The sequence below is a fragment of the Phacochoerus africanus genome, chromosome 2 (genome assembly GCF_016906955.1).
Source record: "Phacochoerus africanus isolate WHEZ1 chromosome 2, ROS_Pafr_v1, whole genome shotgun sequence".
Taxonomy (NCBI): Eukaryota; Metazoa; Chordata; class Mammalia; order Artiodactyla; family Suidae; genus Phacochoerus; species Phacochoerus africanus.
This window is the reverse complement of record NC_062545.1, coordinates 44,236,496-44,262,653: the sequence shown is the minus strand read 5'-3', so window position 1 is coordinate 44,262,653 and position 26,158 is coordinate 44,236,496. Positions and strand designations below refer to the sequence as shown.

Below are 26,158 nucleotides of genomic sequence, written 5' to 3'. Positions count from 1 at the left end.
TTGGTGGGCTTTTGAAGGTACTTGAGGCTCAGCCTCCTAAAGAGGGCAAGAAGTACAGTGGAAAGAGCACAGGCTTGGAGTCCCACAGGACTTGGTTCCAGACCTGGGTCTGCCACACAATAGCCAAGGGATCTTGAGCCGATTATTCTGGAAATAAATGAAGACCAACCAAATGAGAACAAGCAAAGCCTATTCAGAACTTGCTACAGCAGAGGAATCCGCCACCATTACTTCCATTTTGGTAGAGACTCACAAGCCACAGAGGAGTGGGAAAGCTTTACAGTGGGAAAAGGGGAAGTCTTCAAATATGCCCTGATTGGAGGCTCTTGGCTTGGGGAGGCTGCAGGACGGATTAACTAGAAGGGGGTCATCTTCTATAATTGGTTAGAGGTGCATATTTGGCTTCCCCCTGATTGGTCCTAAGTTGGAAATGGGGACAAAATCAGGAATGCTGTCAGTTATTAATCAAATCCGAGCAGTTTGTGGTCAATTGTTTCAGGTGTATTTTAGTTTGGCTTCCTGGATTGTTACCAGAAATAAAAGTCTGACTTGCTACAAGTCTGACTTCTAGCAGCTTGCTTTCTGGGCTGGTTACTATGGATAAGAATTGGCTCCCTATGCCTCTTTTTTTTTCTTTTTTTTTTTTTTTGTCTTTTTGCTATTTCTTTGGGCCGCTCCCGCAGCATATGGAGTTTCCCAGGCTCTGGGTCGAATCGGAGCTGTAGCCCACGGCCTATGCCAGAGCCACAGCAACGCAGGATCCAAGCCGTGTCTGCAACCTACACCACAGCTCACGGCAATGCCGGATCGTTAACCCACTGAGCAAGGGCAGGGACCGAACCCATAACCTCATGGTTCCTAGTCAGATTCGTTAACCCCTGCGCCACGACGGGAACTCCTCCCTATGCCTCTTGCTGTAGGTTGCTGGCCAGAGTTGTTTTTACTTATGATCTGGCCATGATCCATTTATATATTCAGTTTGTCATTACATAACCTTGAGCCTCAGTTTCCTATTCTAAAAGGATGTGAACGTGCCTTCCTCCAAGGCTTCCAGATAAGAATTAATTGGGACATTTGGGCTGTATATGTTTTTAACATTAAAAAATTAGTCCAGGAGTTCCCGTTGTGGCGCAGTGGTTAACGAATCCGACTAGGAACCATGAGGTTGCGGGTTCGGTCCCTGCCCTTGCTCAGTGGGTTAACGATCCGGCATTGCCGTGAGCTGTGGTGTAGGTTGCAGACACGGCTCGGATCCTGCGTTGCTATGGCTCTGGCATAGGCCGCGGGCTACAGCTCCGATTAGACCCTTAGCCTGGGAAACTCCATATGCCGCGGGAGCGGCCCAAGAAATGGCAAAAAGACAAAAAAATAAATAAATAAATAAATTAGGTATCTTTAAAAAAAAAATTAGTCCACAGAACAAACTTCTTTACAGCGGAGCTGTGTCCATCTGTCATATTTCTTCCCTGTACACATGATCTAATCATGACAGGGGAGAACAGGGCTTGGCTTTGGAACACCACTTCCTCAGGATGGCCTCTCTGTAGCCGAGGATGGTTAGCTCAAAAGTCTGTCTGATACACCCAGCACGGCCAAGCCTAAACTAGAGAATAAGAGCAGAAAAATACTGTTTTTCTTTTTCATTGTTTTGCAACATTAGCACACATGATAAGGTGGGAATGAGATTAGTTCTGTTTTCCATGTTATCAAATCCTATTGGGAGGCAAAGATTGCATTCTGTCATTTCTTACAATTGTGGCAGAAACACATCTGCTCTGACAAGGCTGCTGAAACTTTGCTCTGGGTTCTGTTATTATTATTTACACTTGCACTGGTGCTTATAGTCAGCCTAGAAAATATCTAGAAAGAATGCTAGAGATTTTTCTGTGTTTATTTTACCCTGCTTTAGATTCTGAGCAGAAACTGAAATCACATTTATACAATAGGCACAACTATAGATACCATGAATAGCCTTTCATAAAAACATCCCCACAAGGCCTTTCATAAATTCATGTATCAGTTCAGTGATCCAAGTGTAGCCACCAGTGTGGCCTCACACTTCTCAAAATGCTTCTCTTGCATTCATTCATTCATATGCCAAATAGTTATTAAGGTTCTGAGACCAATGATCACCCTGCACTTACTTGAGCAAGACTGAATGCCTAGGCTCTTGCAGAACCTGGGAGGAGCTGAGTCCCACTAATGAGAAGCTACAGCTGAATATGGTCCTCCTAGCAGTCCCTGTCCCTACCCGCAGCCCACCCAGTCACCCACTGCCCCTCGAACCCACACTGCTGGGTTCATGGCCCACTGCAGATCTCTCACCTCCCGCTAAGTGACCTTCTTCCAGCCTCTTCCTGTCCTGGGAATAAATCCCCCTAGATGAGATGCTTTAAAGATTTTTCATGCTGCTTTTGATATTCTGCAACTTTGCTACTTTGTGTTTGGCTGTGAATTCGTTTGTATTCACTTGAGGCTCGAGCTTCTAGTATCTTAGGATTCCTCTTTATCAACTATGAAAAATTCTCAGCCCCTTTTCCCAGTACTACTTGCCTCTTTGCTGTTTTCTTCCTTCACTCCTGGAATTCCTGTTGGATGCTCATTGGGAACTTCTCATCCTCTCCCCCATGTCTCTTCATGCCTCTTATTTTCCATCTCTTTTTTTCTATGCTGCGTTCTAGGTAAGTTCCTGAAAAGCAACATGGCATAGTGGTTGAGTTCATGGTGGACAAGGAACCTGGACCTCTGTGCACCTGTTTCCTTATTACCTGGGAGGGGGAACAACACTGTATAGGATAACATATTACTAATTCCCAATTCTGCTATCTAATTCAGTCATTGAGGGTTTTTTTTTTTTAATGTCAATTTAAAAAATTTCTGGAGGGTCTGTTGATTCTTCAAATCTGTCCTTTTCTACATTGTCTATATTTTCTTTGCCTTTGATTCCTTCTTTTAATCATTTGAAATCTTCATCTCATTTAGAGTAAAAGCCCATGCCTGTGCAATGATTTATAAGGTTCTGGCAACACTGTTGAGTAGAATTTCTACAAGAATGGAGATATTCTCCCAACTGCTCAGTCGGGTAGCCACTTGCCACATGTGGCCATTGAGCACTGGAAATGTGGCTGGAGTGACAGAGGAATAAATTTTTAATTTTGTTGACTTTTCATTTATCTAAGTGCAGATAGCCACATGTGGCTACTTGCTGGACAGGACAGACCTGTGATCTGCATCCCCTACTGTGTTCTTACCTCTCTGACCTCTTCTCCCACCTTGTTCTCCCCTCCAGCCACATGGGCCCCCCGGCTGTCACCTGCACATGCCAGGGGCACATTCTCCACTGGTTATTCTCTCCCAGGAAAGCTCTTCCCCTGCATATCTGCATGGCTTGTTCTTTCACCTGAGGTCTTCCTCCCTCTCCCTGTCCGAAAACTGTACATTTCTCCCTGCCACATTATCTGTCTTTCCTGCTTCACTTTCTCCTTAACACGTGTCACTGTCTAATCCAACACAATTTTCTTATTATCTGACTCTCCCACTAGACCATATCCGCTGAGGGAAATGATTTTTGTCTGTTTTGTTCCCTAAATATTTCCAGCTCCTAGAAGAGTGTTCAAGGGGTATTTGCTCCATGAAATGGGCACAAGTTCTTGGGGCTCTGTCCTATTTGTTTTTTCTACTGACTTTTATTTGGGATGGTTGGTGTCTCTGTGTAGTTTCAGAATTTTGATGGTGAGGCCTCCCTCAGCAGGGCTTTTTCCTCCTTGTGAAAACTTCGTGATAATGTCCTCTGAGAGGTTTTGAATTTGTATCTATCAGGTATACCAGGTGGGGCTGCCAGATAAAATACAGGATACCCAGTTCAGTTTGAATTTCCAATAAACAACAAATAAGTTTTAGTTTATGTTCTGTGGGATGGGACAGATTTATACTAAAAAGTTATTCGTGTCCTATAATTTCTATTTGCTAAATCTGGCGAGTCTAACACCAGGAGTATCACTCACCCAGCACCTGTTTTTATTTTAACTTTTGGATTGGTGGCTCCTAGACTGTACTTAAAATTTAACCCAGACCTACGTGCAGCACAGGCCTCTGGTTTTAATTCCTCAGGGGAGGCTAATTCCATGTCATCCAGGACCATTCATCCTTTGTTGTGTCTTACTGGGCAGATTATTTTAGGTTCACCCTTTCAGTGTTCCTGCCATCCATGCCTAATCCCAAATCTTGTCTCCTGCCCCTCCCTGGAGGCTAAATGCCCAGCATCTAAGGAACTGAAACCTCCCCCACCCAGGATGCCAGAGCCTCAGTTCCAGTCAGGGTCTGTCACCCTACTTGTCAGTTTCTCCCTTGATTCTGATACCTGGCTATTTCCCTTTATTTCTCGAGATTAGTTAGGCCTTTTATAGAATTCTGATTTTATTTTACCCAGGAATTTACAGGCAATTTTTTTCTTATCTAGTTTGCCATCTTGGAATGATGCTTCCATCCACCTCATCCTCACCCCCAGGCAGGAGATAGCATGTGATTACCAATAGCAAATGCTTTAGACCCATATAGAACTCAGTTTCACCTGGGATTTAATCTTTTAAAATACATGATGTCAAGCACAATACTGGTGCTAAATTAAACAAGGAGGCCATGACACCAATGTGGCAGCCTAGGTAAGCAAGCCAAAATCTAAGGCTGGAAGTTGGAAGTACCTCAGGGTTACAAAATGGAAACCTGGGGCAACCAATTGCAAACAGCCAACTGAGATTTAAGCAAGAGCAGGTCAAATAATTTCCTTGTTTTGCTTCCGAATTTCTCACTAAGTCTTTCTTTTGATTCTTTTGAGTGGAGTGCTTCCAACCACTTCCCATTTGTTGCTACCCAATTAGAATCCATAAATACTCAAACTCTTAAAAATGTTAATATGCCTCAGTGTATCTTTTAACACCAGTGATTTCTAAACCTACTTCTTAATCCCTAAAGTGGAAAGGATTATAAAAGAGCTGTTGTGAGGTCTAATTTATATCAGTGTTTTGCACACAAAGGTGACCAATACTGACTCCTTTCTGCCAAACCTAAATAGTCTTCCAACACCATGTGGAAAAGTGGGAAATTTCAGTGTCCAGCATGGTCATTTTTAAGATTTTCTGACATCCACTCTAGAAACCTGCAGTTCATTTAAACCATCTCCACACATGTCCACACCTGTTATCAGCAAGATCTCCAGCTCTGAAATCTTAGTAATTCTATCTCTGCTCAAAACCTCCAATTCTTCTGATTCCTCACCTTTCATCCTACTCATTCATTAAGAGATTTAATTTATTTAATGCCTAGATCCTATCATTTTCCTCTGATTGTTAAACTTTTTAAGTTGCATTTTCTTCCCTATCCATCACTTGAACTGTTCTAAGCGTTTTCACTCCACTGCCTTTCCAAGAATGCCAAACCATGAGGCCCCAACAAAGCAAGTCTCCTTCAGGATACCATTTTCACATTTCCATCACAGCAGCAGGAGAATATTGCATAACTCTTTACATAGGGGCCCTTACAAACTGCCAGTTTCCAATTTACCTGGGACCCATTACTCTCCAACATTTTCACTTATTTTAGATTCCCTCTTTGTTTCCATCTCTCTCAGGAACTATTCCAAAGCAATGCCACTCTGCACAATCTCACTTTACTCTGAGATCATGCCACTTCCTTCACCTAATAGTTGTTAAAATCAGATCCTACAACTACCTGTCCCTCTTCCCACAAAAAGCTGCATCTACTCCAATTATTATTATTTCCCTTATTTTCAACCCTCCCCCACATTTTTTTTTTTTTTCCCTGTCCCACCACATATGGATTCCCGGGCCAGACATTGAATCCTATGCCACAGCTGTGGCAACACCAGATCCTTAACCCACTGCACCGGACCAGGGATAAAACCTGAGTCCCTCCACTGCAGAGACACTGTCAATCCTGTTGCTCCACTGCAGACACTTGCAACTTCTCCCTTTTAACTGATGTTTTCCTCTCGGCCTATAATTTTAAGATTTTTTAATTTTTATTTTTAGGAGTTCCTGTTGTGGCATGGCGCAGCAGAAACAAACCCAACTGGTGTCCATGGGAATGTGGGGTCCATCCCTGGCCTCGCTGAGTAGGTTAAGAATCCCGTGTTGCCATGAGCTATGGTATAGGTCACAGATGCAACTCAGATCCTATGTTGCTGTGGCTGTGGCATATGCCGAATAAATAGTTATACTGAATTATTTAATGCATTAAGAACTTAACCTTTTTTTTTTTTAAAGTATCCATAGCCATCATTTTATTTGAAGATTAAAGAGTCTCGGAAAAAGATCATATACATATCCTTATGAATAGGTCAATTGGCTTTAACAAATTTCTTATAAAAGTATTAATACTTTTGGAGTTCCCGTCATGGGGCAGCAGAAACGAATCGACCTGAGCTTGCAGGTTCGATCCCTGGCCTCGCTCAGTGGGTTAAGGATCCAGCATTGCCATGAGCTATGGTGTAGGTTGCAGATATGGCTCAGATCCTATGTGGCTGTGGCTTAGGCCAGCAGCTGTAACTCAGATGAGACCCCTAGCCTGGGAACCTCCATATGACATGAGTGCAGCACCCCCCCAAAAAATATTTTTTATTACAGTTGATTTACAGTGTTTTGTCAATTTCTGCTGTACAGTCTCAGCCTATAAACTTGTTCAAATCTATCACAAATGTAAATAATTCTCCCTTAGTATCTCAAGCTCTTCTGCCCTCTCTTCCAAGAGTGACTAAGCCTCCTGGAATTTCCATATGCTTTATCTCCCATTCATTCACTCTATTTTTTTTTTTTTTGGCTTTTAGAGCTGCATCTGCAGCATATGGAAGTTTCCAGGCTAAGGATCTCATCTGAGCTATAGCTGTGGGCCTACACCACAGCCACCACAACAAAGTATCCGAGCTGCGTCTGCGACTTAAAGCTCACAGTAACGCCGGATCCTCGAGAAGCCAGGGTTGGAACTGGCATCCTCAGGGATGCTAGTCAGATTGGTTTCTGCTGCACAATGATGGGAATTGCCCTCGTTCTTTTTCTAATGGAAATTTTATTTTCTATAGTATCCCTTTGCATTTGTTCAAGTCCTCTTTCGCATCCTTTCACGGCATTTTCAATGGTTTTCATATAAGTATTGCACATTTTTTTTATTTATGCTTAGATGTTTTTTGTTGTTGTCATCATAAATGGCCCCACACCTCCTTTTCTATGTGAAGAACTGGTATGGCTCTAGTGGAAGAAAAGCATGAATTCTGGGACTAGATCGCTTGGATTCAAATTCTGCTCTAGTTGTGTGACCAAGAAAATGTTATTTTATCCCTCTATAACTCCATTTCCTTATTTCTAAATGGAGAGCCTAACAGTATATATATCTCTTGGGGTTCTGCTGAACATTACAAGACTTAACAAATGTGTAACACTCTTAGAACAGTGCCTGCCCCCTGATAAGCACTATGTTAGTATTAGAAGTTACAGACATCTATTTTAATACATAATTAATTTGTCCTGAATGATCTTATATACCGCTCCTTTACTGAATTTCCTTATTGTTATTAGTAGTTTTTAGTTGATTTAGTTTTGGGGGAATGTGATCAAATAATGCAGGTACAACCTCCTTTAACAGTGCTTACATATACATTTAATTCCTCCAGCACCACATTAAATGCTTCTAGTATCTCCCTACTAAGCATGATGCTGGCTTTGGGGAATAGATTATGTGGGGATATATGTTACTATGTTATGTCCTTTTTTTTCTTTATGAGTGTTGAATTTTGACCAATGCCTTCTCAGGATCTATGGAATTAGAAGCAAATGATTTTTTTCTCTAAGATCCCTCTGTATACCCAGCTAAATGATTAGTAATACCACTAGTTGTCCTAACATTGCACATTTAATTATGGTGTGTAAATCTATTGAAATGCTGCTGAGTTCATAGTAATAATGTTTGATTTAGGATTTCTGCATTAATATTTTTTGTGAGGTAGCTCTTTCATTTTTTCTTTGTGTCAATCTTTATCAGGTTTTATTATCTTGATAAAAACAATTTAGAAGTTTGTTTTTTTTTTCTTTTTCCTCTTTCTAAGCTCTTCCCTTGCTAGGCATTGGAGTAATCTGCTCTTTAAAGGCTTGGGAGTATTGCCTGGTGAAACCATGTACTGCGGTAATTTGTCAGGGTGGGCAACACTCTGACAACTTTTTTCTATGGAAATCTGTTTAGATTTTAAAACTTTAGTTTTGGTAAATTATATTCTCTCGGAAAGGTTTTCAAATATATTCATACAGAATTAAACAAAACAGTCTTTCATTATTCTTTTAGTTCTCCCTGCTTTTATAGCTATTTTTCCCTCATTTCTTATTTTTCACATTTACCTTTACTCTCTTTATGATTTGTATAGCCAGCAATTTATTTAACTGTCTTTTCCCCCAGAAAAATTACTTGAAAAAAAATTTTAGTTCTATTTTTCTGCTTTCAGAAGCTCACAATCCACTTGCTACAGCCATAAGCAGGGGTAAAAATGCCCTTAACAATGGTGAGAATGACAATAGGGAAGCATCTAGTGAAACGACACCTCCCTGAATGTCATAAACATTGCTTACCAAAAATATGGGAATTTAGGGACACAGAGGGCATTTGTGCATGGTGGGAGGGGGTGTGCTATAGTCTCAACAACCTAGGAATCTAGTTGTAACTTTAGGAGTTCTTGCGTTTTAATAGTATAATTGCACTCAGCTACAGAGAAACTATTTCTAGTGAAATTCAAATCCAGTTCAACTATCGTTTTATTTATTTATTTTGCTTTTTTAGGGCTGCACTAGCAGCATATGGAAGTTCCCAGGCTATGGGTGGAATTAGAGCTGCAGCTGCCAGCCATAGCCACACCACCACCAGATCTGAGCCCCATCTGCAACCTACACTACAGCTCATAGCAACACTGGATCCTTAACCCACTAAGTGAGGCCAGGGATCGAACCATATCCTCATGGATACTAGTCTAGCTTGTTGTTACCACAGAGCCACAACAGGAACTCCTCAACTTTTTTTTTTTTTTTGCTTTTCAGGGCTGCACCTGAGGCATATGGAAGTTTCCTGGCTAGGGGTCTAATTAGAGCTACAGCTGCTGGACTGCGCCACAGTCACAGCAATGCTGGGATCCAAGCTATATCTGAGATCTATATCACAGCTCATGGCAATGCCAGATCCTTAACCCACTGAGCAAGACCAGGGAGCAAACCTGCGGGCTGGTTACCGCTGAGCCCCAACGGGAACTTCCTCACCATCATTTTTAAAAAGAATCAAAGCAGGTGTCCCTTCGTGGCTCAGCAGAAATGAATCTGACTAGTATCCATGAGGATGCAGGTTCAAACCCTGGCCTCATTCAGTGAGTTAAGGATCCAGAGTTGCTGTGAGCTGTGGTGTAGGTCACAGACTCAGCTCGGACCTGATGTTGCTGTGGCTGTGGCTAAGGCCAGTGGCTACAGCTCCAATTCGACCCCTAGCCTGGGAACCTCCATATGCTGCAGGTACAGCCCTTAAAAAAAAAAAAAAAAAAAGCCCAAAGCAGAATTAACTGTAGTTCCATCAAACCTTGCACTATTTAAGAAAAATAAAAATAATTTTTGAGAGAGGAAGCCTGAGAAGACAATTTCATCTATATTTTCATTTCCCTCTTTGAATACAACCTGTTAAAGTTGAATCAAGAGAGGGATTTATGCCCTGTATCTGACATGTACTAGTTGTGTGACCCTGGAAAGTAATCTTTTCTAGGCCTCAGTTTATGTATTCTCATAATACAGAGTATTTTAGTTGATAATCCTCATAATGCCTTCTAGCGTTAACAACAGGTGAAAGTAGAATATCACATTTGGAATCTTCTGCCCCCTGTTGGTATTTTATCAAATTGCAAATTTTACCTCTCCACAGGATCTAAGTTTTATTTATTATTTTTTTATTTTTATTTTTCTGTCTTTTTGCCTTTTCTAGGGCCGCTTCCACAGCATATGGAAATTCCCAGGCTAGGGGTCTAATCGGAGCTGTAGCCGCCGGCCTACACTAGAGCCACATCAACGTGGGATCCGAGCCTTGTCTGAAACCTACACCACAGCTCAGGGCAACACCGGATCCTTAACCCACTGAGCAAGGTCATGGATCAAACCCGCAACCTCATGGTTCCTAGTCAGATTCATTAACCACCGAGCCACGACGGGAACTCCCCATAGGATCTAAATTTTAGATGTGTTTTTTGTGTGTCTAATTTTCCTTCTTAGAGTCCATTCATCTATCATCCTAATTACAGGCTAGAGGGTTGGTTTTTTTTGTTTTGTTTTGTTTGTTTTCTTTTTAGAGCTGCACCTGAGGCACATGGAGATTCCCAGGCTAGGGGTCAAATTGGAGCTAGAGCTGCCAGCCTACACCATAGCTACAGCAACACAGGATCCTAGCGGCATCTGCAACCTATACCACAGCTCATGGCAATGCCAGATTCTTAACTGACAGAGCGAGGCCAGGGATCGAACCCCCAACCTCACGGTTCCTAGTTGGATTCGTTTCCGCTGCACCACGATAGGCACTCCTGGAGGTTTTTCTTTTACAACTAAACACCTCTTAACTTGAACTTTAAATAAATCTTGTTACTTTTGCTGTTTAAATCTTCCTTCTCTCCTGATTTCTTTGAAAGTTTTGTTGCAATCTCCACTGTGATGGATTTTTATAACATTCTTATGGTTCTACTAAATTTTACTTTATAAATTTTGAGGCTATTTTAAATTAGTATATACAAAATTAGAATTATCTTAACACTGGAGTGTGAGGTGGCAGGATACAAAATTAATATACAGAAATTAGTTGCATTTTTCTACACTAACAATATCAGAAAAAATAAAAACACAATCCTGTTAAAAATCACATTAAAAAAAAAAAACCCAAAACAAAAAACCAACCTAGGAATAAACTTAACCAAGAAGGTGAAAGAGCTGTATGTTGAAAACAAAAACACTGATAAAGGAAACTGAATATGATTCAAAGAAATGGAACAATAACACATGCTCTTGGATTGGAAGAATTAACATTGTTAAAGTGGCCACACTATCCCACCCAAAGAAATCTATAGATTTAATTTGATCTCTATCAAAATGCCCATGACATTCCCCACAGAACTAGAACAAATAATGCCAAAATTTATACAGGGCCACAGAAGACCCAGAAATGTCAAAACAATCCTGAGGAGTTCCCGTCGTGGCACAGTGGTTAACAAATCCGACTAGGAACCATGAGGTTGCGGGTTCGGTCCCTGCCCTTGCTCAGTGGGTTGGGGATCTGACGTTGCCGTGAGCTGTGGTGTAGGTTGCAGACGCGGCTCAGATCCCGCGTTGCTGTGGCTCTGGCGTAGGCCGGTGGCTACAGCTCGGATTCGACCCCTAGCCTGGGAACCTCCATGTGCCGAGGGAGCGGCCCAAGAAATAGCAACAACAACAACAACAACAGCAACAAAAGACAAAAAAAAAACAATTCTGAGGGGAAAGAACAAAGCTAGAGGCATAACCCTTTCAGGCTTCAGACATACTACAAAGCCACAGTAATCCAAACAGCATGGTACTGGCACAGAAGGAGACATATAGATCAATAAAACAGAATAGAGACCCCAGAAATAAACCCACATACCTACAGTTAATTAATCTACAAAAAGGAGACAAAAATATAGAATGGAGAAAAGACAGTCTCTTCAGAAAGCGGCATGGGGAGTTCCCGTCGTGGCTCAGGGGTTAACAAATCCAACTAGGAACCAAGAGGTTGTGGGTTCAACCCCTGGCCTCGCTCAGTGGGTTAAGGATCCGGCGTCACCCTGAGCTGTGGTGTAGGTCACAGACAGGGCTCGGATCCTGCGTGGCTGTGGCTGTGGTGTAGGCCGGCAGCTACAGCTCCGATTGGACCCCTAGCCTGGGAACTTCCATATGCCGAGGGAGCGGACCAAAAAATGGCAAAAAGACAAAAAAAAAAAAAGAAAAAAAAAGAAAGAAAGCGGCATGGGAAAGCTCCATGTAAATCAATGAAACTAGAACATTTCCTCACACCATATACAAAAATAAACTCAGACCTAAATATAAGTCACGACACCATAAAACTTCTAGAAGAGAACATAGACCAAAATTCTTGGACATAAATCAGAGCAATAATCAGACCAAGACAAGAAAAATAAAAGTAAAAACAAATAGGACCTAATCAGACGTAAAAGCTTTTGCACAGCAAAGGAAACCATTAACAAAACCAAAAGAGCCCATGTGGAATGGCAGAAAATATTTGCAAAAGATGTGACTGACATTAATATCCAAAGTATATACAAACAACTCATACAACTCAAAATAAAAAAAAAATAACCCAATAAAAAAAAGGCACAGAGACTTAAGTATACATTTCTCGAAGATACAGACATTTCTCCAAAGAAGACATACAGATGGCCAACAGGCATGTGAGATGATGCTTAACTGTTAATTATTAGAGAAATGCAAATCAAAGCTCCAACAAGGTAGGTAACCACCTCGCACAGGTCAAAATGGCTATCATCAAAAAGTGTATAAATAGGAGTTCCCATTGTTGCACAGCAAAAACGAATCCGACTAGTATCCATGAGGATGTAAGTTTGATCCCTGGCCTTGCTCAGTGGGTCAGGGATCAGGCATTGCCATGAGCTGTTGTGTAGGTTGCAGACATGGCTTGAATCCTGCATGGCTATGGCTGTGGTATAGGCTGGCAGTTGGTAGCTCCAATTCGACCCCTAGAGCTTGGCAAATTCCCTATGCCGTGGGTGTGGCCTTAAAAAAGCAAAAAAAAAAAAAAAGTGTACCAATAATAAATGCTCAAGAGGGTATGGAGGGAAGGGAAACTTCCTATACTATTAGTATAAATGTAAATCGGTGAAGCCACAACAGAAAACTGTATGGACATTCCTTAAAAAACTAAAAATAGAGTTACAATATGTTCCAGCAACCCCATTACTGGGCATATATCCCGAAAAAACTGAAAACTCTTATTTTGAAAAGATACATGCATTCCAATGTTCATAGCAGCATTATCTACAATAGCCAAGACATGGAAACAACCAAAGTGCTGAGGTTTTCCCCAGCAGCGCCTTGAATTTCACAAAACAGAATTTGGTTGAACTATCAGAATTGAATATCAGCTGTTTCAACCTTTCCACTGCAGGAGAAAAGGCCTCCTTGTAAGCTCCTCCGTGGTCTTTTGGCTCTCAAATTTCAGCATTAACAGCTTGATAACAGTCCTCAATCTCTCATTATCATTCTGTAGGTCATCAATAAAAACTAGCAGTAACCAGCCAATGCTGTTCTCATAGACACTGTCTTTCCCATATTTATCAAATGCTTGCCTCACTGAGCTTCTACAGTAGAATTCTTCTCCATGGGGATTTTTGCCTGTTTTTGCCTAAGTTACCACCTGTGTCTAGGGTCTTTAAGACCACTACCATGTTGGAAACATGATAGAAGGGCCCAAAAGACTAAGCACAGACCTATACTTACAACTATGATTGATTTTTTTTGGCTTTTTAGGGTTGCACTGTGATATAGAGGTTCCCAGGCTAAGGGCAAATTGGAGCTGCAGCTACCCACCTACATCGCAGCCATAGCAACGCAGGATCCGAGCTGCTTCTGCGATCTACACCACAGCTCACTGCAACATAGGATCCCTAACCCACTGAGTGAGACCAGGAATAAAACCCACATTCTCATGGATACTAATCGGTTTTGTTACTGCTGAGCCACAGAACTCTCACAACTATGATTTATTACAGAGAAAGAACACCAAGCAAAATCAGCAGAGGTAAAAGGCACATGAACAAAGTCTAAAGGAAACTAGGCATAAGCTCCAAGAGTCTTCTCCCAATGGAGTCACATAGAATGAGCTTAATTCCTCCAGCAACAATGTGTAAATATGCATAAAATACTGTCCACCAGGGAAGCTTGTCTGAACCTGGGTGTAGAAGTCCCAGGTTTTCATCATACCCAGTCACGCAGGCATTCTTTGCTGAGCATACACCAAAATTCACAATTCCCAGAAGGAAAGCAGGTGTTCCAAAGTAACCCCACTGTCTATACAAACATTTCAGGCACAGTAAACTGCCCTTATCAATTAGGGAAAGGAGGTGGGGGAATGCTCATGAAATCCAAATTGCTGAACACCAGCCACAGGTGAACCTTGAAAGCAGGACTTTCTAAAGATAATAGGTTCAAGCTATGATCTCTCTTCTGCACACCATCTGTGAAATACTTAGTAACTGAGCCATACATAACCTTGTGCCAAGGCTTATGTGTGCCACTTACCAGCCAGGATGTCATTCTCTTCATCCTTTGGGTGGCAGATGAATCAGTTCCTAATCCCCTATCAACCTGTTTCCTCAGATCTTGCTCCTGGGTCCACCTGTATTAGTCTGGATCCTCTAAGAAGCAGATACCAAGACCAAGAAGGGATCAGCTGTGTAACAGATTTATTAGGGGCAATACTGGTGAGGAAAAACAGGGAGGGATCTGGGGTAGGTGTGAGACTAGGAGGCAACCAGCCCCTGATGCAGGCATGACCCCAAGTAATGAAAAAGAAAGACTGGGTAAAAGCAACTTAAGAGAGTATAACGCAATCCTGGAGTCTGGCAAGGCCTCCAGGTGGTCTTCGAGCCAAAGTCAAAGAGTCCTATCCCACCATGTTCAGGCACTGGCTGACAACAGCATGTGAGGCGGAGCCCAGCCATTGAGGAAGGTCGACTTTAGACTTTAGAGTGCAGCAGCCAGAAGGCCTTCAGTCCCTCATGCTCCCTCCTGTTGGAGAGCTGAGAGCCGCATTCTCCTGGCTGCCAAGACAGTGACTGTAGCTCTCAAAATACACCTAAAAAAGATTTATTATCAGACAAATATTTAGCACCAATAGCACATCATAATTTGCAACAATACCTTTCAGTTTAAAAAGTATAAAGCCACCTAAAACAGAACACTGATTAACAACGAAAAAGCAAATCTCTTCTATTTCATAAATTGAACAATATCCTATGTGGATGAATCCTGGGGAAAACTTTCCCAAACTGCTTGGTGAAATGGGAGATTAAACCGATACACAGCATACTGTATTAGGACTAAATCAAAGTTAATGCCAAAAAGTACCTCTAAATATTCATAACTCAAGTAATTTTCTGCAATCTGATTTGCATTAATACTTAGAGTAAGATAACCATTTGTGAGTTTTTCCTCCTGACTGACCTCGAATACCCTTGACAAATAAAAGGTATTCCTACACATTTTACTCCTAGTTCTTAGGTTGACTATAAGTGACTACATATAAAACCTATGAGGTAAACAAACCGAACAATGTTTATAGACATTTCTAAAAGTTATTTTACAAACAATCTGGGAACTTCTAAATCATATATGCTTAGATAATAAAATGGGTGAATATCATCTTACATAGTGTTTAACAAGATTTGTTTTCTAATTTTTATCAGTGTTATCCTCAAAGACATTGACTATCAGAATCTGAAACGTTAAAAACTAGCCAAGGTGACAAGAGTTTTTGCACCTGCTAAGTTTCAGCAGCAGACTGGTCCCACAGTTTCTCTGGCAGCTCCTTCCAACCAACATCTTTTTAACTAACTCAAATTAAATAGTTTGTAAGATCAAGCAGTTAATTCCTACCAAAAAAAAAATGGTTCCACCATAGAAATTAGGTTCAGCCTTTGCATGGAATTTATGACTTAATTGTATAAATAATAGAAGCTACTGGAAATAAGTAATATTTAACATGAAAGAATAGTAAAATGTTTATTTTTAAATGAGATTAATACCATTCTAATGTAGGAGATGCCATCTCTATTCACAAACTCATAAAAAAATAACTCAATGCAATTAGATATAATACATTTGTCATAAATCCTATAGATCTGAGGCCAACCCTACGTGGAAGAATGGACAGGTGGATGGTGGATTACATAATAAGGATGTATGAAGTGTCAACTTACACATGAATCACTGTATTTTGTTTCTAAACATGAGAAGAAGATAAGTCCATTGTTGGGGGGATGGAACCAGCACCAAGGACAAGCTGGGAGAGGAGTTATCTTGTGGTGCAGTGGGTAAGGATCCAACATTGTCATTGCAGCAGCCCAGGTTGCTGCTGTGGCACAGGTTCAGTCCCTGCCTGAGAATTTCCACATGATGTGGGTATCGTTAGAACCGCTCGGTTACATCACCAAGGCTCACAACATTTTCATGTCTTTTACATCTATTTTTAACAAGTTTCATAACCCAAATGTTGTTTGTCATCATATTCACAACAGAAACTTAGAACTTTAGAGGTTAAATGTAAATATACATACACATTTGCACAACCCTCACACTCTTAAAGCTTTTTCTCAGCTATTCTGTTTGTGTGTACATTTGTACATTTTTTTTTTTCCTTTTTAATTGTAATGGCTTTGCAATAGTTCTCTCCTTATCTGTTGGGTTTCGTATAGAAACATATGATGAGTTTCTTTCCTATAAAGGTGAAAACACAAAAACTGCTTCTCAATTAGTCCTTTGGAAAAAGTGTTTAATTATTAGTTCATCACCCAAAGATTATATATTCTAAAATAAACTTTTAACTGAACACTTTTTAAGCACCTGATGGAAATCTCGTAGGAGCATCTAAGTAACAGTGCTCTCACAGAGGCTTGCAATCCAAGGTGAAGCAGGAATGAAATGAGAACTGACCTTTTCAATTTTAAACTACCTGGAAAATTTTTCATTCTGCTTATCAGCCCAAGCAAGGAGTTTATATCATAACCATCTCATACAATCCTTCATATTACATAGCGCCTCATAGAAATGCCAATTCCAGGCTCTCTAAAAAAACTCTTTATAGATATATTACTTCTTAAAAATCAAAACATTTTAGCTAATATTTCCTAAGGATTCAATTTTAGTAGATAAAGGATATTCTCTGAAAACCTGCCATGGCCATCCCATTCCAGGCTGTGCTTTAAAAAGATAAGAATACTTATCTACTCTCTGGCCTGGGAACTCCATACGCCTTGGGACAGCCAAAAAATAATAATAATTTTAAAAAGACAGGAATAACATGGTTTTAAGTCAAAACAAAAAAGTTTTCAGATATGCAACAATGGGTTTTTTTTTTTGACTAAATAAATACACTGGCTAAAATCCAGTTTGCAGATATCGTCATGAATGGGGGGTATGTGTTTAGAGTAGGGGGGAAGTATAAGGAGAAAACTTTTTCAAGAGACCTAGCCTGTCAAGAGCAAACAACAACACAAAGCTTGCTTATTCAGTGGTACAATTAAAATACTACCTTTTGCTTAGAGGCAATGTTCTGCTATAAGGTATTTTAATGTAAGTAACCATATATATTCTGAAGTACATTTCCATTACAAATTAACATGGTGATACACAGATGAACAAAACCACCCCAAACAAATCATAAATGACCTATAGTTAAAACATAAAATTTATAAATAGCAAAACCACCAAATACAATATATACATTTTATAGATTTACCCATGAACAAATATATAGTGCATTCAGAAAAGACAAGAGAAGGTGTTTATATCACATAACATTTGAATATTAGAAATGATATACTGATAATATTCTAAAAGCCTTACAGGCTTTCTCCCAATTAATATTCCCTTAAATGCATATCTTTTAAAAACAGTGATACTGACAAAACTATCACCTTTTTAAATGCAATATTTTCTTTTTCCCCTGTAGGGTACAGTGGCCTGCGAGCAGTAAACAAGACAGGAGGCACTCCATGCTCGTTCCTGGGATGAAAGAAGTAGCAGATCTAGTTTGCATATGAAAAGCACTTTAGTCAAACATAACACAGACAAGACAAGCCAACCAAAACAATTACCATATCAAAATGTGCTCACCTTATCTTAACCACCAGTGCCTCAGCTTTTTAAATGACTGGCAAATCAGTTACTTTGAAAGAAAAGTGCTGTTTGAACTAAATGTATTTCATTGACACAATAATAAATTTGAGCTTGCTTTTACTGACAGAAAAACGTATCGTTAAGTGCCAGGACTATCACAAGACAAACATTATGAACAACTCAAAATGTTTAAGACTGTCTTTTGTGGATCCCAGAAAAAAAAGCATTTGTGACTAAACATTAATAATGTAATGCTCCAATAACATGCACACAGATTAACATAATTGAAAACAGATATTTTACACACATCTGCATTTCTTTTAAAAACCAGAAAAGTACAATGTACAAAATAACTTTTCTGAAACTATTTCTAGTGCAGCATTGATTGATAAAGGATTGCTTAAAGAAAACTATTTTACACTGCATGAATAACAATGAAAAGCAAACTCATTATAATAAATGATCATTAAGAGCTGATCTAGATATCAGGAAGCACATTAAATTTTTTTAAAACACTACAACCATTTTTTCAATTTAAAAAAAAATTAAGTCAAGCCTACATTTCTGCAATTCATTGAGTACGTTTTGTTCTCTGAAACACCACACTTAACATTCTGGAATATACAATACAAATTCATTTATTCTCTTATATTTAAAGGCTATTTCTTCAAAAATTCCAGTTAGCATTGTCCTTCTACTAAAAGAAAAGGGAATCAAATAAAACAGTAGTGCTTCATTTGGTACTTAAAAGCCTAGTAATATCCTTTTGGGAAACACATGCTTTGGTGCTTTACAATTTTAAGAAAATCAAAATTGCTTTACATGCAATAGCTAATCATGGTATACCACAGAAAACAAGGACTTTTATGCATTGAGAATTGTTCACATGAAGCCCTGAGGTACCCGCCTTTCATTTAGGCAACAAATAGCCTCCCTTGATCTTGCACAGTCTTTGTCACCATCTTCCCTAGTGCCCCAAATTCAGAATAGTCTTGAATAATCTTGTCTGGAGATACAGTCAATTTAATAAGATTTTTTATGATACAGACTGTGCAGATCATCTAATTTAGAAGCACTGTCTTCTAGTGGAGTTTCACTTGAAGTTCCTAGGTCTCCATTTTCGTGTCCATCAGTTACTGCCTTCTTATTAAATCCTAAAAGAAAGAGAAAGAAAGCAGATATTTCCTAGTTTTTAAAAAAAGTCTTAATTTTATTGAGCAGGAATGAATGCCCACTGTAATTAATAATAGTAGTACAAGGCAAATAATGGAGCTCTGGATTAATCAAGCCAGCAATTTCTGACAAAGGAATTCTTTTTTTTTAAAGTATAGCTGATTTACAATGTTGTACCAATATGTGCTGTACAGCAAAGTGACCCAGTCATACAAATATACACATTCTTTTCCTCATATTATCTTCCATTATGTTCTATTTCAAGAGATTGGATATAACTCCCTGTGCTATACAGTAGGACCTCATTGTTTACCCATTCTATATGTAAGAGTTTGCATCTACTAACCCCAAATGCCTAGTCCATCCTACTACCCCCCTGCCCCCCACTTCCCCCTTGGCAACTACAAGTCTGTTCTCTATGTCTGAATCTGTTTCTGTTTTGTAGATAGGTGCACTTTTGCCATATTTTAGATTCCACATGTAAGTGATATCATCTGGTATTTGTCTTTCTCTTTCTGACTTACTTCACTAAGTATGAGAATGTCTAGTTGCATCCATGTTGCTGCGAATGGCATTATTTTGGGAATTCTTCCTTCTTATAGCAGATATCAAACATTGTACAGATGTTTTAAATGTTACCTATTGGACCTATCTAAAATTTATATAAAATTTCCTAGCAAATTTTCCATGAAACTTTGAATTTAGACACACAATCACAAAATTCAGTCATTTCTACTTATACTAATACTTATTGTATTGTAAATTGATTTTTCTTTTATACTTTGCTTTCAGATTATTTTCCAGTTCACGGAGGCGCACACTAGTTTATCACTAAGTCAGATTTGTTGTTAAGACAATGACCAGATAAAACTTAAAATTAATTTTGATTAATCTACAAAATAGATAATAGCCTTGCAAACAAATGAGAGTTCACTGTCATCTACTTAGTGAGCTCTGAAGCATGGACATGTGCTAAAAAATAACCAATGGATACATTTTCTATGACTTAAGTCAGTTAATATATAATAAAAGTATTCGTTTGGTTATTTCAGGCACATTTTAAGTAGTTTGCAATTGACACAGGCGACAGAAAAGCCTTTCAACCTTAGCTGCAAAACGGAAGGGATGAGTCTTCTAATCCTGACCAAAAATAGAAGGCGAAAGACAGTAAAATCATAGGAAAAGCGGCTCAACAGTGTAAGGTTTTGATACATTGCCACAATAGTTTTGTTCAAGATGCATGAGAATGATTGCTATTACTGTCTTTGTATAGATAATTCATAATGTATGGATTTACCAAAAGGGCAACAGTTCATCAGTTCACTATAAAACTCTATGCCAGAAGTTCTTGAACTTTTTGTTCTGAAGATGCTTACACTTTCGTCTGAAGATGCCAGTACACAATAAGTACTGAGAATTGCAAAGAGCTTTTGTTTATGTGGGTTATTAATGTTACGTGAGATAATGACATTTACCGTATTAGTAATTACAACTGACAAATCTAAAAAAGTTTATTATTTTGTTAAAGATGACAATCAACCTCATAAACATTAACACAAATAATATATTTGTTTAGTGAAAATAATTCTATTTTCTGAAAAATTTAGTCAGAAGAATATCATTTATCATTTTACAAATACCCTTAATGTCTGGGTTTAGTAGATGCAAAATATTACATGTAGAATGCATAAGCAATGAGACCCTACTGTATAGTGACGGGAACTATATATAATCTTTTGGGATAGAACATGATGGAAGATAATATGACAAAAAGAGTGCATACATATATATATATGATTGGGTCACTTTGCTGTATAGCAGAAATCGGCACAACATTATAAATCAACTCTACTTTACTACAAAATTATTTTTAATATTATTTTAATATTTAAATATTATTATTTGATCTTATACCAAAATTTGACAATACAGAATCTAAAATTGTATCAATGAACTTTCACACTCTGTTACACTGAAATTCATTTGTCTGTCTTGTACCTTGAATGCTCTTTTACCACACAGGATTTAGTAACTTCATGCACTGGTCATTTGAAAAATATTAGATCACTGAGTTAAATAGCAATTACAAAAGCTGACACTTTTCATTTTATGATATCAAAAAAATCATATTCATTAATATCACCACCAATCTTTATTAGAAAAGTTCTTTAAGTGTTGGAAAGCTGTCAAGCTCATGTGGTTAATGTATATTTTATAAAATTCTTATTTTCACATGAAGGCTCACATTTTATCACTGACAATAAATAGTCAGTTGTTCATTTTTTAAAAAATGGCTGCCAAATAGTCTGAACAACCATAATTTGTCAGTCATTCTTTCAAGTAGTAATTATCACTCCATGAAAAAAAAAAAGGCCAGCTCAGCTAGCAACTTAATCACTTAAGTACTTTTCCTTGAAACCAGTATCTTAGTTCAGCAGACAGACTTAGTACTTTATACATATTTCCCATTTCATCACAAAGAATTTTAAAAAGTCAGGTACTCATGGGTCAAGATTTAATAAAATAGTTTTTACTATTTCATCAAGGATATTTTTGAAAGAAACTGGCATTTTCTTCTTTTTTTTTTATTCTGAGTGGATGGCAAGAAAGAACACAATGACCACTAGTAAGGTGGTGCTACTACCTTGACTCATACTAAGGCACCAGTGATTTTATCCTCATTGTTTTCATACCATCAGTGCAAATATCAACACAGCAAAAAAAGACAAACAATGCCTTAGTATTAGTTTGAAAAGTTTTGACTTCAAGAACCCCCCTTCAAAGGTGTAAGGGGTCCCCAAAGATCCAAGGATCAGAATTTAGGAACCTCTGCTCCATGTAAAAGAAAGCATTAGAATTTTTCTTTAAAATATGTATAAATGATAGTAAAGGAACTAAACCAAAAATCTTCAAGATCACATATCCTGATTTTACTAACAATCATGAGGTAACAGTCGAATCACTTATCCATATTTAGCCTATAAAATCATTGCACTGAAAGGAAAGAATGTGCATTAAAACATTAAGATAACATTAAGATTTATCTACTCTAAAAGGCATGCTGGTCTTTGTTTCAGAGTCTAGAAAACTTGAATAACTCTAATAGTTCAGTAAGTGGTCATGTACTTGTCCAAGATGAATTGGGAACTTATACATAAATAAAATTTTGTCATAGTTACTGGTTTATAATAAATCTATGCTATACAAGGGAAAGCTATCCATTCAGTTAATAATGGTTTTCCCATTACTAAAACAGTGTTGCTGAAGAACATCTAAGAATTTCATATTTTTTTAAAGTTTATTAATGACAAATACATTGTTAAAAGCTTTTGAGTGGTTTTTACCTTGTAACACTTTGATTTCCCCACTTGCGTCTTTGCAACTAGCACCAGGATTATTAGTACTTCCCTCTAACTCATCAAGGTACAAACGGTAACGATGTCCACTCTCATCTTCATACTCTACATTTTCATCATCAGAATCTACTTCAGGAGCCACATAAACTACCTCAAATTCAATTTCTCCTCGCTAAAATGGGGAAAGAAAATGAGGAAACCAAGTTATCATAATTATAATTTTAAAAGATTTCCAAATTCTTTGCAGTGAGAAGTAGTAGTGAACCTCAGATGAAAGCTTCTTTCAAGACAACAAATAATGAAATTTTAGAATCTCTTGGAGTTTCCATCATGGTGCAGCAGAACAAATCCGACTAGGGACCATGAGGTTGGGAGTTCCATCCCTGGCCTCGCTCAGTGGGTTAAGGATCCAGTGTAGCCATGAGCTGTGGTGTATGTGGCATGGATCCTTCGTTGCTGTGGCTATGGTGTAGGCCAGAAACTATAGCTCCAATTCGACCCCTGGCCTGGGAACCTCCATGTGCCTCAGGAGTGGCCCTAAAAAAAAAAAACTCAAGAGATAGAAGTAATTTCCTTCTAATGTTACAGATCTCTCTGATCAAAGTATTTTTGCTAATAAACCTAAAATTTAAAAAAGGATGCTGGAGTTCCCGTCGTGGCGCAGTGGTTAACGAATCCGACTAGGAACCATGAGGTTGCGAGTTCGGTCCCTGCCCTTGCTCCGTGGGTTAACGATCTGGCATTGCCGTGAGCTGTGGTGTAGGTTGCAGACGCGGCTCGGATCCTGCGTTGCTGTGGCTCTGGCGTAGGCCGGTGGCTACAGCTCTGATTGGACCCCTAGCCTGGGAACCTCCATATGCCGTGGGAGCGGCCCAAGAAATAGCAAAAAGACAAAAAAATAAAAATAAATAAAAAAAAATAAAAAAGGATGCTTAGTTATTTAACTTATAGAATTTTGGAACAAATGTTCAGTTTAACAGTCATTTTGCCATTTTATATTTTACACAGCAGCAATTCAGCAAATCCATCTAAATAGTCAGATATTAAAGTTGCACCTAAAGGCATCACACAAACTTTTCCTTGCCTAATTCAAGAAGCCTCTATACATTGATTTTTTTGTTCCTTACTGAACAAGACTTAAGCCTTTCCTTAACTTTCACTGAAGGCCAGACATGGTGTACATCAAGGTATTCTGTTCAGTAATAATAGTAACTACTGTATTTACTATATAAAATTATGTTCTTCAATCCTCAGAATAACCTTATTGTAGTCTCTTGTACAGGAACCTGAGTCGGTCCTGGAGAGAGGAGGTAACTCTTCCAATAAGATGAACAGGTAAAAGAGAAAAACAGAAATTTGACTCCTCCTTGCTCTTTCTACTATATGAGACTAAATGTGTAATATTAGTCTTTAAAAACAACTTTACGTTCAAGTAAAAAGTTACAGGTTATTTTATGTTAAAAAAATTCAAACTATAATTTTCATTTAATAGGAGACCACAATCGCTACACACAAGTCTAGTATTTGTAATTCTCTGAAAATTATGGCCTGCCTTTGCTCAAAAGAAACCATATCTTTGTTTTATTGCTACCTCACTAAGTTTCTCTGGGTGCTCCCCTTTCCTAGCAGTTTAAGCCTACACCTCAGAATTGTAACACGTGCTTAATGTTTCCCTAAAAGTTTGTATCTCGTGAACCTCCTATTTACATCTCCTTGACCACAGCGGCCCTTCAACCCACTCTTACTCTAATGGATGACAGCCAAGCTTGGCTGAGAAAACACCAACTTTAAGAGGTTAGTATTGCATTCTTAGATCTCCCTTATTGGGTAATGCTTTTAAAATACCATTTTGGGGAGATGGATGAATAAATGCAGTGGTCTACAGTAAGTTCTAGAAGACAGAATCAGGTCTGTGGGTAGCTGTCACAAAGACAGAGATTTTAGGCTTAATACGAGGAAGAGCTTTCTAAAAATCGGTAGTGTACAACAATGAAATAGACTGCTTTATCAACAAGTCCTCCCTTTAATTAATTAGTGACACTGTAGATATTTATGCATCATCATGTAAAGTTGAACTAAATGAGCTACAAGTGACTTTCAACTCTTGAGATTCAATTCTACCCTGGCATACTACACTGATAATCTAACAAACATTTCAATGTGCTAACGAACACCTCTCTAATTCTGTCAACCTATTCTTGAAGGAAAAAAACAAAAAAAAAAGCATCTTAAGTACTCTGGATATGAAATATGATTCCTGGATATGAATCTCAACTCTATAATTTATTTGTTCTGCAACGCTGAGTGAATCATTTAATTTCTAAGAAGCTTAGTCCACTTATTTTAAATAATAAAGTTGGGCTAAATGATTTCCAAGGACCCTTCAGTTCTAACATTTATGACTTTAAAGTTGATCCACTTCTAGTACTGTTTGTTCTGTAGTACTTCATATTTGTACAGTGTTTTAGTCATTAGTGATGTTCTGTTTCTAAGTGCCAAGTCTTGTTTTGAACACTTTATATACATTAACATACTTATTAATCCTTACAGCTCTCAGATAAAGACACTGCAGCACAAAGAACTTAAGTAACATACTCAAAGGTATACAACTGTAAAGAAAAGCAAATAAAAATCTTTTCCAGTAAATCTGGTTGAATGTCTTTTATAAAAGTTCAAGTCAAAGGAAACTAGTATCTATATATAAACACTTTACTACCTGAGAAACCTCCTAGGAAAGTATAAGGCATTCAATAGATTCAAAAAAGTAGCAACTGATAGATCCAATTTTAGTTACATAAAGAGAACTTACTTGCTGGGAAAGAATGGTTACAGCTTCTTTATGCTTTGTGTCCCTTAGATTAACTCCATTAACAGCCAGAATAGCATCTCCAACATGCAGCCCTCCACATCTGTCAGCAGGTTGCCCTGGGTGGATCTCAGAAATGAGGATTGGAACGCCATGTTCCTTTCCGCCCTAACCAGGAAAAAAAAAAAAAAAAAAAGGCAGTAAATTAGTTCACCTTTGTATAGTCACAGACTATTCTGATAAATATTTTCCTATAGACCTATTCCAATAAGCACCTATACCGTCTCTATAAATGCTGAAATACTACTTGCTACTTAAGTAATGATAAATCAAATTGTTATGAATATCATACAGTTACCTCTAAGTAAAGTGATTAATATCATACATGTGCTTCTTAAAATGCATTCCAGAGCCAAAAGAAAAGAAAAAAAAAACCAAAACTGAAAAACCAAAAACCAAAACAAACCTACAACCCAATTGGCTGAGCTCTCTTAAACATAAATAAAAATATCTTAAGTACTAGTAGTCCACAGCACTATTAGAATTTATCAGCTCTAATCATTATGAATAGTAAGACAATTACTTTATGTACCACAAAAGTAATTACAATATGAACCTCAATTTCATAGATGTTAAAATGTGAAAAAATGTGCAAGCAAAATCATTGAAATGAGTACTTGATACATTTCACTTTCTAGCTTGCAATCATAATTGTGTGTGTATATATCTTAATTTTTCCTACTAAAACTTAATGCTCTTTGAGGGAAATGTATTCAAAAAGGGAAGTATTCAATAAATACCCATTATTTCTTCTTTATTGTAAGAAACATTTCTACATTAAGCAATGCCAGAAAGCCAATGAACTT

At 38.3% G+C, this 26,158-nt stretch overlaps 1 protein-coding gene across 2 annotated transcripts in view; it reads right to left on the bottom strand.

Moving 5' to 3' along the window:
• Nucleotides 1–14,507: 14,507 nt before the first annotated feature.
• The window catches only part of GOPC (golgi associated PDZ and coiled-coil motif containing), a 48,869-nt gene continuing 37,218 nt past the window's right edge, over nucleotides 14,508–26,158 (bottom strand). For both annotated transcript variants that reach the window (XM_047759723.1, XM_047759733.1), the window contains 3 exons: nucleotides 25,296–25,460; nucleotides 22,475–22,658; nucleotides 14,508–19,111 (listed from right to left, as the gene is read on the bottom strand). In XM_047759723.1, the coding sequence (XP_047615679.1) occupies nucleotides 18,981–19,111; nucleotides 22,475–22,658; nucleotides 25,296–25,460 (480 nt within the window). In that variant the 3' untranslated portion in view covers nucleotides 14,508–18,980. The remainder of the gene's footprint in view (nucleotides 19,112–22,474; nucleotides 22,659–25,295; nucleotides 25,461–26,158) is intronic.